A 12,381-nucleotide genomic window follows, 5' to 3' on the forward strand; every position below is an offset into this window, starting at 1 on the left:
GAGACTATCACAACATTTGTTAATTGACTATCAGTTCAGTTCAGTTGCTCAGTCGTGTCCGACTCTTTGCGACTCCATGAATCGCAGCACATCAGGCCTCCCTGTACATCACCAACTCCCGGAGTTCACTTAAACTCATGCCCATCGAGTTGGTGATGCCATCCAGCCATCTCATCTGTCGTCTCCTTCTCCTCCTGCCCCCAATCCCTCCCAAAATCAGGGTCTTTTCCAATGAGTCAATTCTCTGCATGAGGTGGCCAAAGTATTGACTATACTCCAATATAAAAAAACTCCCAATTTATCACCAAGTCTTGTTGATTCTCTCGTCAAATGTCTCTCAAATCTACCTCCTTTCCACCCCAATTCAGATTCTTATCATTTTTTGGAAATCTTGGAATACTACCCTACTCTCCTAACTAACCCCAAGTCTCACCTCTCTCCAATCTTCACTCTTTGCCAGAGTGAACTGCTTAAAAGCAAAAACTGATCATGTCACTTCACTGGCATAAATCCTATCAATGGCTTTCCACTGCTGTTAGAATAGAGTAGGATAGGGTTTGAACTCTTTGGCCAAACACACAGGCCTTAGATTGTTTGGCTCCTTTCTACTATCAATACTGAACCCAAATACGTGTAGTTCCAGTAAATGCCATGGATGTTGCCATATTTTCTTCACCCTTTCCTTCCACCCGCTTCAAACCTCAACACAGACCTGACCTCCTCCAGGAAGATTCCATGGATAACGTGATGCCCACTGTCCCCAAGTTAAACACCCCTTGGCTGTGCTCCCACGGCACCTCTGTAATAGATCTTACATGCTAGACTGTTATTGGGTTAGATGTCTAGCTCCTCTGGATGGTGACATTCTAATGGGCCGCAACCAGGTCTAATTCGCCAGCCTTTTCTCAGCACGTAGTCCTGTTAAGTGGCACACAGTATGCGCTCAGAAGACATCGGATGAATAAACGACTGAATAAACGAAGTGTTACTGTAGTAGCCTTTAGAAAAAGAACATCTGGGCATCTGAGACACCAGAACAGCACCCGGCGCGTCCCGCCAGCGTATAACCTGTGCCCTGGCGACCACCTAGCCGAGGTTCAGACCGTCATTTCCCCGCCGGCCTCTGAGGGCGCTGTGCCGCTGGCGCCCGCTCTCCGCCGCCGGAATTGGTCTTGCCGGATGGAAGCTGCGGGGGCGGGACCAGACGGAGCCTGGATCGACGCAGAGCGAGATCCTAGTGTTTGCCGTGGTGCTGCCCCACCCCTGATCCCCGGGAGCCTGGAGGGGCCCGGCTGTGCTGCTGCGAGGGCCCTAGGAGGTACGGGACTGGGAGGCCGCGGTCGACCACGGCTTTTGGGACGCTTTAAGGTGGCAGGATTCTGATTCCTTCTGGGAGCCCCCTGGTGGGGAGAATGTGCCAGGAGGCTCGTGTGGCAGTCTCTCTTGGGGTACCCCTTAATTGCGGGGCTCGCGGTAAGTGGGGATCTGTACTGGGAGTTACCTCTGGAGAAGTTTCTGTGTGAGAACCCTTTGGGAAGTTATCTCTGTCTCTCTTCTCTGGGGGAATCTTTGTCTAGGACTTCTGGGAAACCTGTGTTTGGGGTGCCTTGAGATCTCTTGGAGTGTCTTGAGATTTCTGCGTCTAAGCCTTATCTGGGTATGTCTAAGGGCAGCAAAGTATACTCCTTTACAAAGTATTGTTTTCTTAGATTCCTTCCCTCCTTTGTTTCTTGTCTGATGTTCTTCATCCTAGCCATGGCCTTGACTGGGAATTAGAGGGAACGGATTGTCCAGATAAGCCTTTCTGGAAAGCAGAATGTTCTTCTTAATTGTTCACTCCCCAAGAAGAGTGATGTAAGATAGATCCACACAAAATAATATCTCTGGTTATTTCTTTACGGGATCATGGAGCTCCCTTCAGCAACTGGTCCTCTACATCCTATACATTCTGTGCACAGAAAAGATCCTGGATAGTGGTTCCTTTAAGCCAGCTACTCTGCCCGCTTTGTGGCAACATTTACTGAGCACTTGCTCTGTGCCACTTACTGACCACATACCGGGGATAAGATGAGTACAAGACAGCTCACTGTCCAGTAGCAGACACAGACACGTCAGAGACACTATAGCGGACATAGTACACCCTGCCGAGGGTGGTGGACAGTGCCGACTCCTCACAGCTGTGCGTTTGGTTCAGAACTTGGGCCCTCGATTAAGGGAAGGCCCTGTTCTGATCCTGCCTCACCCAGTGTGTTTCCATTCTTCAGGGTTGAAAGCTAAGCATGGGGAAGAGCTGCAAGGTGGTCGTGTGTGGCCAGGCTTCTGTGGGCAAGACTTCAATCCTGGAGCAGCTTCTGTACGGAAACCATGTGGTGGGTGAGTTGTTGGGGATGGGCTGTGGTGGAGGAAGTGGAAGTATGAAGAGAAGATTTGATCACAACACGAAGAGGCTAAAAGTTGCTCCTGGTGGTGCTCCTAGGATCTGAAAGATCCCAACCCTGCCACACAGAAGAAATCTGGAAAGAGGAAACCTAATATCAGAGAAGGATAGGAAGGAAAAGCTTGCAAGTCACGCTGTGCTTAGCATGGTATCAGCATAAGATTAACTCTGTTCCGCAAATCATTCCAGTCCAGCCAGATTTGAAGTCTGACCCCGATCCTCAGCCCTGACATTCCTTTCTCCCGCTATCTGGTTGGCCTGTTAGGATATCCTCAGTCACACAGGTTCCCAATCTCTTTTCTCCCTAGAAACAAGGTTGTTGTTGTTTTTCTAATCTGTGCTGAGTCTTCGTTGCTGCACAGGTTTTCTCTAGTTGTGGCGAAGGCAAGAGAGGGCTGCTCTCTAGTTGCAGTGCATGGGCTTGTCATTGCAGTGGCTTCTCTTGTTATGGAGCACAGGTGCCAGGGCACATGGGCTTCAGGAGTTGTGGTTCCTGGGCTCTAGAGCACAGACTCAGTAATTGTGGCACAGGGGCATGGTTGCTCCAAGGCCCGTGGGCTCTTCCCAGGTCAGGGATCGAACCCAAATCTCCTGCATTGGCAGGTGGATTCTTGACCACTGAGCCACCAAGAAAGCCCAGAGACAAGTTTTTCCTCCTCGTTTTGTCCCAGGTTCTGAGATGATCGAGACGCAGGAGGACATCTATGTGGGCTCCATTGAGACTGACCGGGGGGTCCGGGAGCAGGTGCGTTTCTACGACACCCGGGGGCTCCGAGATGGGGCCGAGTTGCCCCGGCACTGCTTCTCCTGCACTGATGGCTATGTCCTGGTCTACAGCACGGACAGCCGGGAGTCCTTTCAGCGTGTGGAGCTGCTCAAGAAGGAGATTGACAAATCCAAGGACAAGAAGGAGGTGTGTAGGGGAACCCCAGTGGTGAGAGACAGTGGGCCCTGGGCTGGCTTTCGGAGGCCCGGAACGGCTCTGTTTTTCCCTCATTTGCCAGGAGCTAGGTTTGAAACTGGAGGGCAGGGATGGAGACCACTGCCAGGTATCTTCACCACTGGAGGTGCCCACATGTTGAGACAGCTCAACCAGAGAGGCTACTCGAGTTTAGGAGATCCCTGACCTAGTACATGATGTCTTCACTAGGCTTTTTTAATAGTAGTTGTGTGCTCAGCTGTGAAGGCCCTTTTGTTCTCAATCAGGCATTCTGGGAGTGCTTCCTCACCAGTTAACTTAGCCAGCAACTAACTGGCTCCCAGTAATGATCAGGCATGAATGACACAGGGCTTGTAACAGAACTCCTGGAGGGGGTGCCAGATGGAGGCCCCGCCCACAGTTTTAACATAGGAAGAGATGAGACCTCAGCTGTTGAGACTTCTTCCCCTCCCCTAAGACTGCGAGGTGGAAGTGGTTGCTTTTTCCTCTCCTTCCTCTGTTCAAGTTCTGGCTTCCATCTGCTCTGGGAGTTCCATGACAAGCCCGACGTGGTCACTGGCCCTCATCCCTGCCCCCAAGGTCCATGCTGCAGCCACAGGCCTCTCCTGTGTTCCTCTTCCGCAGGTCACCATTGTGGTCCTCGGCAACAAGTGTGACCTGCAGGAGCAGCGGCGTGTAGACCCGGACGTGGCTCAGCACTGGGCCAAGTCGGAGAAGGTGAAGCTGTGGGAGGTGTCAGTGGCTGACCGCCGGTCACTGCTGGAGCCCTTCGTCTACCTGGCCAGCAAGATGACCCAGCCCCAGAGCAAGTCTGCCTTCCCCCTCAGCCGCAAGAACAAGGGCAGCGGCTCCTTGGATGGCTGAAGTGGTGCCTTCCCAGCCCTGGAAGATGGTTTGGGGGGAACGGGGGGTTTAGGTGAGCTTTGCTTCCCAGTCAAGGTGGGGAGCTCACCACTAGGCCAGGCAGCTGGGCTGTCCCAGGCTCAGGTCGCTTTTGCTCCCTCCCAGCTCTGGGAATTGCTGACAGTCTAGGTTAGCACCGCCAGCCCCCCAGCCCCCATCATATCTGCCCTGCGGTGACTGGGGTAGTTGTGGGTCATTGTACTTTTACCTGCCAGGAGAGGAAGCAGAGCTCTATGCAGAAGCGCCGCATCTAGGGTCTGCTTCCCATCACAGGGACCTCCCGCTTCCTGGTTTCCTGCGAGTGTCTATTCTCCTCTCTCACGCGCACACACCCCCTGTTCAGGAAGCCTCTACATACACACACCCACACCCACACACACACGGCATCAGCCTGGACTCTACAGAAAGGGTGTCCACGTATCTGTGTGTAGATGTGCACGTGTGTGTGTGTGCTGGTGTTTGGGTCACACACACACACACACTTATGGCACCAGCCTGGACTCTAGAGAAAGGGTGTCCACATATCTGTGTGTAGATGTGCATGTGTATGTGCTGGTGTTTGGGTCACACACACACACACACACACACACACGGTACCAGCCTGGACTCTAGAGTAAGGGCATCCACGTATCTGTGTGTAGATGTGCACATGTGCATGCTGGTGTTTGGGTCACACACACACACACATACATTGTCTCTCTCTCTCTCATGGCACCAGCCTGGACTCTAGAGAAAGGGTGTCCAGGCATCTGTGTGTGGATGTGCACATGTGTGGATGTGCACATGTGTGTGTGCTGGTGTTCTGGGCACCCCTCATCCAACAGCCCAACCTCTCCCCTGTCCTCTCCTTGGCTAGAAGAAGCTAGCCTCCTGGGAGTGTCCTTTTCTGTTGTAACTCTTCCCCTAGCTTCCTTTTCCTGCTCAGGGAGCATGTCACTGGGTGAGGTGGAATGAAATGCAGCTGGGCTGGGAGTCAGCAGCTGGCTTTGTGGGCCTGTAAGGCCCTTCCCCTCTCGGGGCTCCGCTTTTCTCATCTGTAAGATGATCTCGATTCTATGCTCTCTAGCCCTGTGGTTGGATACTGCCCGCAACTGCGACTGTCCCCTCAGCTTCTCCCTTTTCAAGGTGCTATGCCCACAGCCCCGCAGGCTGGGACACTGCTCCCCCGACCACCAGGGGGCAGGAGCGCACTACTCGCTCTAGTTGCCAGAGCGGCTGCCCAGCGCCCAATCAGCGGACCTCCCGGGCCTGGGGACCGGTCTTTCCCGTTCCTGTGGTGGTTTTCAGCTGATCGCTGGACTTCTATTTATCAATTTCCTGTGTTTATATGCCTGCTGCCCCGGTGGAGGCTGGGCAAGGTGCTCCTCTAGCGCTCCCTTCTTACCTCAGATGCCTGAGCAAAACAAGGCCAGGCAGGAGCAGCTTCTCAGGAGCTGCCAGGCCTGTCGGGGGCTCAGAAGGGTGGTCACACTTCCAGCACGCTGTTCAGGTGAGCTTATAACCTGCAGCCTCCCGTGCTCACCTGCTTCTGATGCACACACCTAGCACAGGTGAAACACTACAGCCAGATGACCTCCAATACACGCCCCTTCTCCCCAGGACGGGAGAGGCGAGCAGGGGCAGGCGGCCCAGCTGGGCGAGTCGAGTTTTAGGGTGTATACAGGCTTGAGCTTAAATTCATTTATTGATGTGTTGGACACAATAAAACCACAACTGTTATCAAAAAGTTTCCCTCCCCTCCCCCTTTTTTCTTGTTCCCCCATTGGAAATAGCTTTTTTAAAAAATAACAGGCGGATACTGGCGAAGTCCCATATCGTGGGGTGGTGGGTGGCAGTGCTGGGGTGGGAGCGGGGTGGTGGCAGTCATCTTGACAGCACGAAAGTGGGTCTCGAGAGTGGATCCCAACACAGCAAGGGGGGCTTGGGCTGCTGGTCTGGGGAGAAAGCTGAAGTGAGTGCTGGGGGCCAGTTTGAAGTGAGGACCTGGAGGGGAGCCCTGGGGGGTGGATTTGGTGTCGGGGGGGCCCATAGTCTGAGGGAGACCCAATGTCACTCTTTCCCCTTGAGAGCTGGGGTTCAGGAAGAATCAATGAAAGGCTAAGAGGGGAGAACGTGTGTGGGACTGGTCATTTCCTCTGTTACAGACGGCCCAGCCAGAACGTCACCATCACCTCACCCCATCCTGTCAGCAGGTGAAAACCCCCGAGGCTTGCGGCCCCAGCCGCCCCTTGGCTTTGCCCCACTTGGTGCCGCTCCCTCTCTCCACCGTCCACCACACCCTTGTCCAGGCGGCCTTGAACCCACTCCCACTGGAGACCCCCTCCATCATCGCCAGTGATTCTCTGGGGAATCCAGTGAATGGGGAAGACCCCCCTCACCCCACCCCCTGCAGGGCACGGGAAGAGAGGTCACAGTCTTGTCCTCAGGCTAGGAGAAAGTCAGATTCCTTGGGCCTCTGGCCACATGGCTATAGGTCTTGAGTTGCAGGGATGAGAGCACCATGGGGCTGGGGCTAGGATTATTGCATAGATCTTTGGATTTTTCGGCTTGCTCCCCGTAAGGATGGGAAATGGAGGGGAGCCCAGGACTAGCCCTAGACACCAGAGGCAGGGAGGGTGCGGATGGATGGTCCGTGGGCCAGGGTGGCATTATTTGAGTCCCCAGTGCAGACTGAGGGCTGGGCAGCAGCTCTTAGCGTTAGCCCAGCTCTTCCTAGATTGGGCAGGACCCCAAGGCTGTAAAAGGCCTTCTCCTGAGGGATGGAGGGAACTGAGGCATCTCAGGGAGAGGGGTCAGGGCCGGTGGCGGGCAGGGGCAACTGCTGGGAAGTCAGCCCTGGGCTTCCCGGGAGGGCTAATAGGGGGCAAAAACGATGGGTCCCGTGGCAGGGCGAACGGCTCCTGCTGGGGTGCGAAACAGAGCTGGACCCAGGATTGGAGCTGGGAAGAGGGTGGTGGCCGCTGTGGGGGCAGGCCGGAGGGCCAGGGGCCCTGGCAGGGCACAGATGGCTGCCGCCGCAGTGGGGAGCGGGCTGGGCAGGAAGCGGGCTGCCAGGGTCTTGGTGAGTTGCTTCTGCAAGGCCAGTTTAGACTGCAAAGAAAAGAGGGATGGACACAGTCTCTGACCCCAGGAAAATCCGCTCCCCTCCCTTGGCCCCATCCCTAGACCTTTTGCTGCAGGAAAAACGTGACTTTCAGGATTCCAAACCTAAATCCTCCTCCCTTCCCACCCCCACACATTCATTCCACAGGGCTTTCTCCACCACCTGTTGTCCTGTCCAGAGGGAGGAGACTCTTGGGATGGGCCAAGGGGGGAGGCTATGGGGAGTGGGGGGTGGACACAGTCTCCAGGAGATGCTCGCCCACCCCTTGCGCTTGTCCCTGAGATGACTTTCCCGGGCCCACCTCCCCGGAAATTTTTCTGGGCAGATCCCAAGACAACCAAAAACCCAACCCCAGTTCTTTCCCTGCCCAGGCTGCCATGAAATGGGGTGGGGAGGCTTCCTTCCTGCCTCACCTCCCACCTCCCAGCCTGCCCTCCCTTCCGGACCTGTACCGATACCTTGAGGAGACTCACAGCCAGTGCTGCATGCTTCTGCAGCTTGCTGTGCTGGCTGGAGGGCTTGGGGGGCTTCCCAGCCAGGCGGTCTTTGTGCCTCCTGCTGCTCAGGTGCTAGTGGACAGACAGACAGACTGGGAACAAGACGAGGAACCCAGGGACCCCAAAACCACCCTCTCATGCTTGGCTAGCTCACCCTTCTGCTACCCACAGTTCACACACCTAGTCCACTTGGCCCTGGAGCAGCCCTGGGAAGGGGAGGCAAGAATTGGCCTTTGCCTTCCAGGAGCTCACCATCCCTTGAGCGTCACACCTCTTTCCCCACCTGCACCCTGTTCTGCTCCACCCACCTTCTCCCTGAAGGCTCTCTCCTGCCCGCCTGGCATGGGGCCCACCCCCTCACCTCTGCTCCACCCCCAATCCCAGCCTCACTTGCCCCACCTGCTTGAGTTGGGTCTCTGAGTTGACTTGGAGCTGACAGAGAGCACAGTGGAACGGGGGGCTGGGCCCCTGCCGGCCCCCCCGGCCCCCTGTCACTCTCTTGGCCTTGTGTCCAGCTCCTCCCCGGGGCACCATGCGGCCCCGGCCCCTGCGGGGAGCGCCCCGCTGACCTTCCACCATCCACCGGTGCTTGGCTCCTGGCGGAAGGAAAGGAGACAGCTTGTCAGCACCAGAGAGGGGTGGCAGGGCTACGGAGACCCCCTCCAAGCCAGGTCAGCCTGGCTGTCCCTTGAAGCCTCCAGGCTGCTCCACACCGACAGCTCCCCCAGCCACATGAAGTTTCTCTTTCCCTCTGAAAGGTCCTCCCATGCGTGCTAAGTTTCTTCAGTCGTGTTCAACTCTTTGCAACCCCATGGACTGTAGCCCACCAGGCTCTTCTGTCTGTGGGATTCTCCAGGCAAGAATACTAGAGTGGGTTGCCACGTCCTTCTCCAGGGGATCTCCCAGCATCTCAAGGATTAAACCCACATCTCTTATGTCTCCTGCATTGGCAGGGGTTTCTCTATCATTAGTGCCACCTGGAAAGCCCCAAAGATCCTCCCAGCTGCTTTCGTTTCATGTCTCAAGGAAGCTTCCTTGCAGAGTAAATGATCAGCCTTTGACTCTCATCCCAATCCCGTCCCCCAGGTCTGACCCAAGGAGAGATGGAGAGGGTGTCTCCCATCTTGTGTGGGACCCTTCAGATCTTGTTGCCTCGGATGTCTCTTCCCAATCCTCTCTCCCCAAGCATTAGCTGGAGGACCCCAAATGCCTGCCCACTCACAGCTGGGCACAGCACCTCTGTCACCCAGCCCTCAATCACAGGGGCCACCCAGAAGCGACAGCCTGCCTGCATCTGGTGAGGGGCACCTCCTCCCCGGACTCAAGCTGGCCGGGCGCACTGACCTGTGTTGTGAGCCTGAAGCTGGGAGGCAGAATTCACGGTCACCTTACATGTGGGGCAGTAGAGACGCCCCTTCTCGCTCCTGCCTTCCCCACTCACACCGCTTCCCATAGCAACTGCTGCCGGTTCAGGCTCTGGGGCCTCTGGCCCAGGTTCTGGGGAGCAGGGTAGGCAAGATGAAGAGGAGGAAGAGGAGGCAGCATCGAAGAGGTCTGAGGGGACTGGCTCCCTGGGCGTGGGTTCTGGACTCCGGGGTGACTGGATTTCGGGACCAGGAGGAGGGGCCGCAGGAACTGCTGGGGAAATGGAAGGCCTCAGGTAAGAGGGCAAGCTCCAAGATGATTCTTGAGACCATAACTTTAAAAAAAATTATTTATTTTTTCTAACTTTTGGCTGCATGAGGCATGTTGGATCTTAGTTCCCCCACTCCTACAGTGGAAGCTTGAAGTCTTAACAACTAGACTGCCAGGGAGGTCCCTCGAGACCATGATTTTAAGCACAGACATTCTGGCGGTAGCATGGCTGAGTGGAGGGCCCCTGGTGTAGGGATGACCAGCACTGAATTCCAGACTCCTCACCAAATCACTGGGCAGACTTGGGACTCTTTGGGCCTCAGCTTTCCTACATGAAATCATAAAGTTGGGCCCAGTGGTCTCAGAGAGACCACCCAGTCCTGATAATCTACAGTTATTAGCTAACTGTTAAATAAGTGGAAGTCACCAAAGAGATGTACTGTAATATTCATAGAGCACTATTCCTAGCAGCAGAAACTGGAAACTGTCCAAATATTCATCAACAGGAGAATAGTGAAAAGAGTTGGTGGTCAGTGGAATACTACACGGCAATGAAAAAGGACAAACCACAGCTACACACAACAGCATGGAAGAAGCCAGATGCAAAACCTACACACTCCAGATCTTCCTCAACCTATAAGGGGGTTACCTCCCAATAAACCCATCATAATTTAAAAATGCATTTAATGCACCTAACCTAAAAGGCAGAGGAACCAGAGATCAAATTGCCAACATCCGCTGGATCATGCAAAAAGCAAGAGAGTTCCAGAAAAACATCTATTTCTGCCTTATTGACTATGCCAAAGCCTTTGACTGTGTGGATCACAATAAACTGTGGAAAATTCTTCAAGAGATGGGAATACCAGACCACCTGACCTGCCTCTTGAGAAACCTATATGCAGGTCAGGAAGCAACAGTTAGAACTGGACATGGAACAACAGACTGGTTCCAAATAGGAAAAGGAGTACATCAAGGCTGTATATTGTCACCCTGCTTATTTAACTTATATGCAGAGTACATCATGAGAAACGCTGGGCTGGAAGAAGCACAAGCTGGAATCAAGATTGCCAGGAGAAATATCAATAACCTCAGACATGCAGATGACACCACCCTTATGACAGAAAGTGAAGAGGAACTAAAGAGCCTCTTGATGAAAGTGAAAGAGGAGAGTGAAAAAGTTGGCTTAAAGCTCAACATTCAGAAAACGAAGATCATGGCATCTGGTCCCATCACTTCATGGGAAATAGATGGGGAAACAGTGTCTGTCAGACTTTATTTTGGGGGGCTCCAAAATCACTGCAGATGGTGACTGCAGCCATGAAATTAAAAGACACTTACTCCTTGGAAGGAAAGTTATGACCAACCTAGATAGCATATTCAAAAGTAGAGACATTACTTTGCCAACAAAGGTCCATCTAGTCAAGGCTATGGTTTTTCCAGTGGTCATGTATGGCTGCGAGAGTTGGACTGTGAAGAAGGCTGAGTGCCAAAGAATTGATGCTTTTGAACTGTGGTGTTGGAGAAGACTCTTGAGAGTCCCTTGGACTGCAAGGAGATCCAACCAGTCCATTCTGAAGGAGATCAGCCCTGGGATTTCTTTGGAAGGAATGATGCTGAAGCTGAAACTCCAGTACTTTGGCCACCTCATGAGAAGAGTTGACTCATTGGAAAAGACCCTGATGCTGGGAGGGATTGGGGGCAGGAGGAGAAGGGGACGAGAGAGGATGAGATGGCTGGATGGCATCACCGACTCGATGGATGTGAGTTTGAGTGAACTCCAGGAGTTGGTGATGGACAGGGAGGCATGGCATGCTGCAACTCATGGGGTCGCAGAGAGTCGGACACGACTGAGCAGCTGAACTGAACTGAACCTATCGAACACACAAGTTTGGCCCAGCCTACCTTAAATGTGCTCAGAACACCTACCTTAGCTTACAGTTGAGCGCAATCATCTAACACAAAGCGTATTTCATAATAAAGTGTTGACTCTCTGATGTTGTTTATGGAATACGGTGTTGACAGTGAAAAGCACATTGCTTGCATGGGCACAAAATGGTTGTGTGTCAGTTGTTTACCCTCCTGGTCACGTGGCTGACCAGGAGGGTAAACATCACAAAAGAGTACATACCTCTGTCACACAGAGTGAAGTAAGTCAGAAAGAGAAAAACAAATATCATATACTAATGCGTATATGTGGAATCTAGGAAAATGTACACATGAACCTATTTGCAGAGCAGGAATAGAGACACAGAGGTAGAGACTGGACACGTGCACACAGGGGAAGCGGAGTGTGGAGCAAGTTGGGAGATCAGGACTGCCTGACATACACTACCATGTGTGAAACAGACAGCTAGTGGGAACCTGCTGCATAGCACCAGGAACTCAGCTCGGTGTTCTGTGGTGGCCTCGAGGGCGGGAATGAGGAGGGTATGAGGGGAGGTCCAAGAGGGTGGGGATATATTACACAGAGAGTTGATTCACTTCCTTGTACAGCAGAAACTAATACAACATTGTTATCTTCTTGGGCTCCAAAATCACTGCAGATGGTGACTGCAGCCATTAAATTAAAAGACGCTTGCTCCTTGGAAGAAAAGCTATGGCCAAATCTAGACAACATATAAACAGCAGAGACTTTACTTTGCTGACAAAGGTCCATCTAGTCAAAGCTATGATTTTTCCAGTAGTCATGTATGGATGTGAGAGTTGGAACATAAAGAAGGCTGAATGCCAAAGAATCGATGCTTTTGAACTGTGGTATTTGAGAAGACTTGAGAGTCCCTTGGACTACAAGGAGATCAAACCAGTCAATCCTAAAGGAAATCAGTCCTGAATGTTCACTGGAAGGATTGATGCTAAAGCTGAAGCT

At 53.2% G+C, this 12,381-nt stretch overlaps 2 protein-coding genes across 7 annotated transcripts in view; one reads left to right on the plus strand and one right to left on the minus strand.

Annotated features, from left to right (window-relative positions):
• Window positions 1-1,185: 1,185 nt before the first annotated feature.
• Window positions 1,186-6,009, plus strand: NKIRAS2 (NFKB inhibitor interacting Ras like 2). The gene is made up of 4 exons (XM_027516865.1): window positions 1,186-1,318; window positions 2,265-2,373; window positions 3,109-3,350; window positions 4,002-6,009. Exons 2-4 carry the CDS (start codon window positions 2,280-2,282, stop codon window positions 4,239-4,241), a joined length of 576 nt encoding a protein of 191 aa, XP_027372666.1. The 5' UTR covers window positions 1,186-1,318; window positions 2,265-2,279; the 3' UTR covers window positions 4,242-6,009.
• LOC113877090 (transmembrane protein C17orf113) overlaps window positions 5,946-12,381 on the minus strand; it is a 58,855-nt gene continuing 52,419 nt past the window's right edge. For 5 of the 6 annotated variants that reach the window (XM_027516861.1, XM_027516864.1, XM_027516860.1 and 2 more), the window contains 4 exons: window positions 9,225-9,518; window positions 8,280-8,476; window positions 7,842-7,952; window positions 5,946-7,370 (listed from right to left, as the gene is read on the minus strand). In XM_027516861.1, coding sequence (XP_027372662.1) covers window positions 7,134-7,370; window positions 7,842-7,952; window positions 8,280-8,476; window positions 9,225-9,518 — 839 coding nt within the window. In that variant the 3' untranslated portion in view covers window positions 5,946-7,133. The remainder of the gene's footprint in view (window positions 7,371-7,841; window positions 7,953-8,279; window positions 8,477-9,224; window positions 9,519-12,381) is intronic. The other variant, XM_027516859.1, reaches the window with a different exon arrangement.

The sequence above is a fragment of the Bos indicus x Bos taurus genome, chromosome 19 (genome assembly GCF_003369695.1).
Source record: "Bos indicus x Bos taurus breed Angus x Brahman F1 hybrid chromosome 19, Bos_hybrid_MaternalHap_v2.0, whole genome shotgun sequence".
Taxonomy (NCBI): domain Eukaryota; kingdom Metazoa; phylum Chordata; class Mammalia; order Artiodactyla; family Bovidae; genus Bos; species Bos indicus x Bos taurus.

What these genes read in the sequence shown, in the direction of transcription:
- NKIRAS2 (XM_027516865.1), top strand. Translation starts at nt 2,280, where the DNA reads ATGGGGAAGAGCTGCAAGGTGGTCGTGTGTGGCCAGGCTTCTGTGGGC. An exon ending in GTACGGAAACCATGTGGTGG is followed by an intron (nt 2,374 to 3,108) that starts GTGAGTTGTTGG and finishes GTTTTGTCCCAG; the next exon opens with GTTCTGAGATGATCGAGACG. An exon ending in AATCCAAGGACAAGAAGGAG is followed by an intron (nt 3,351 to 4,001) that starts GTGTGTAGGGGA and finishes CCTCTTCCGCAG; the next exon opens with GTCACCATTGTGGTCCTCGG.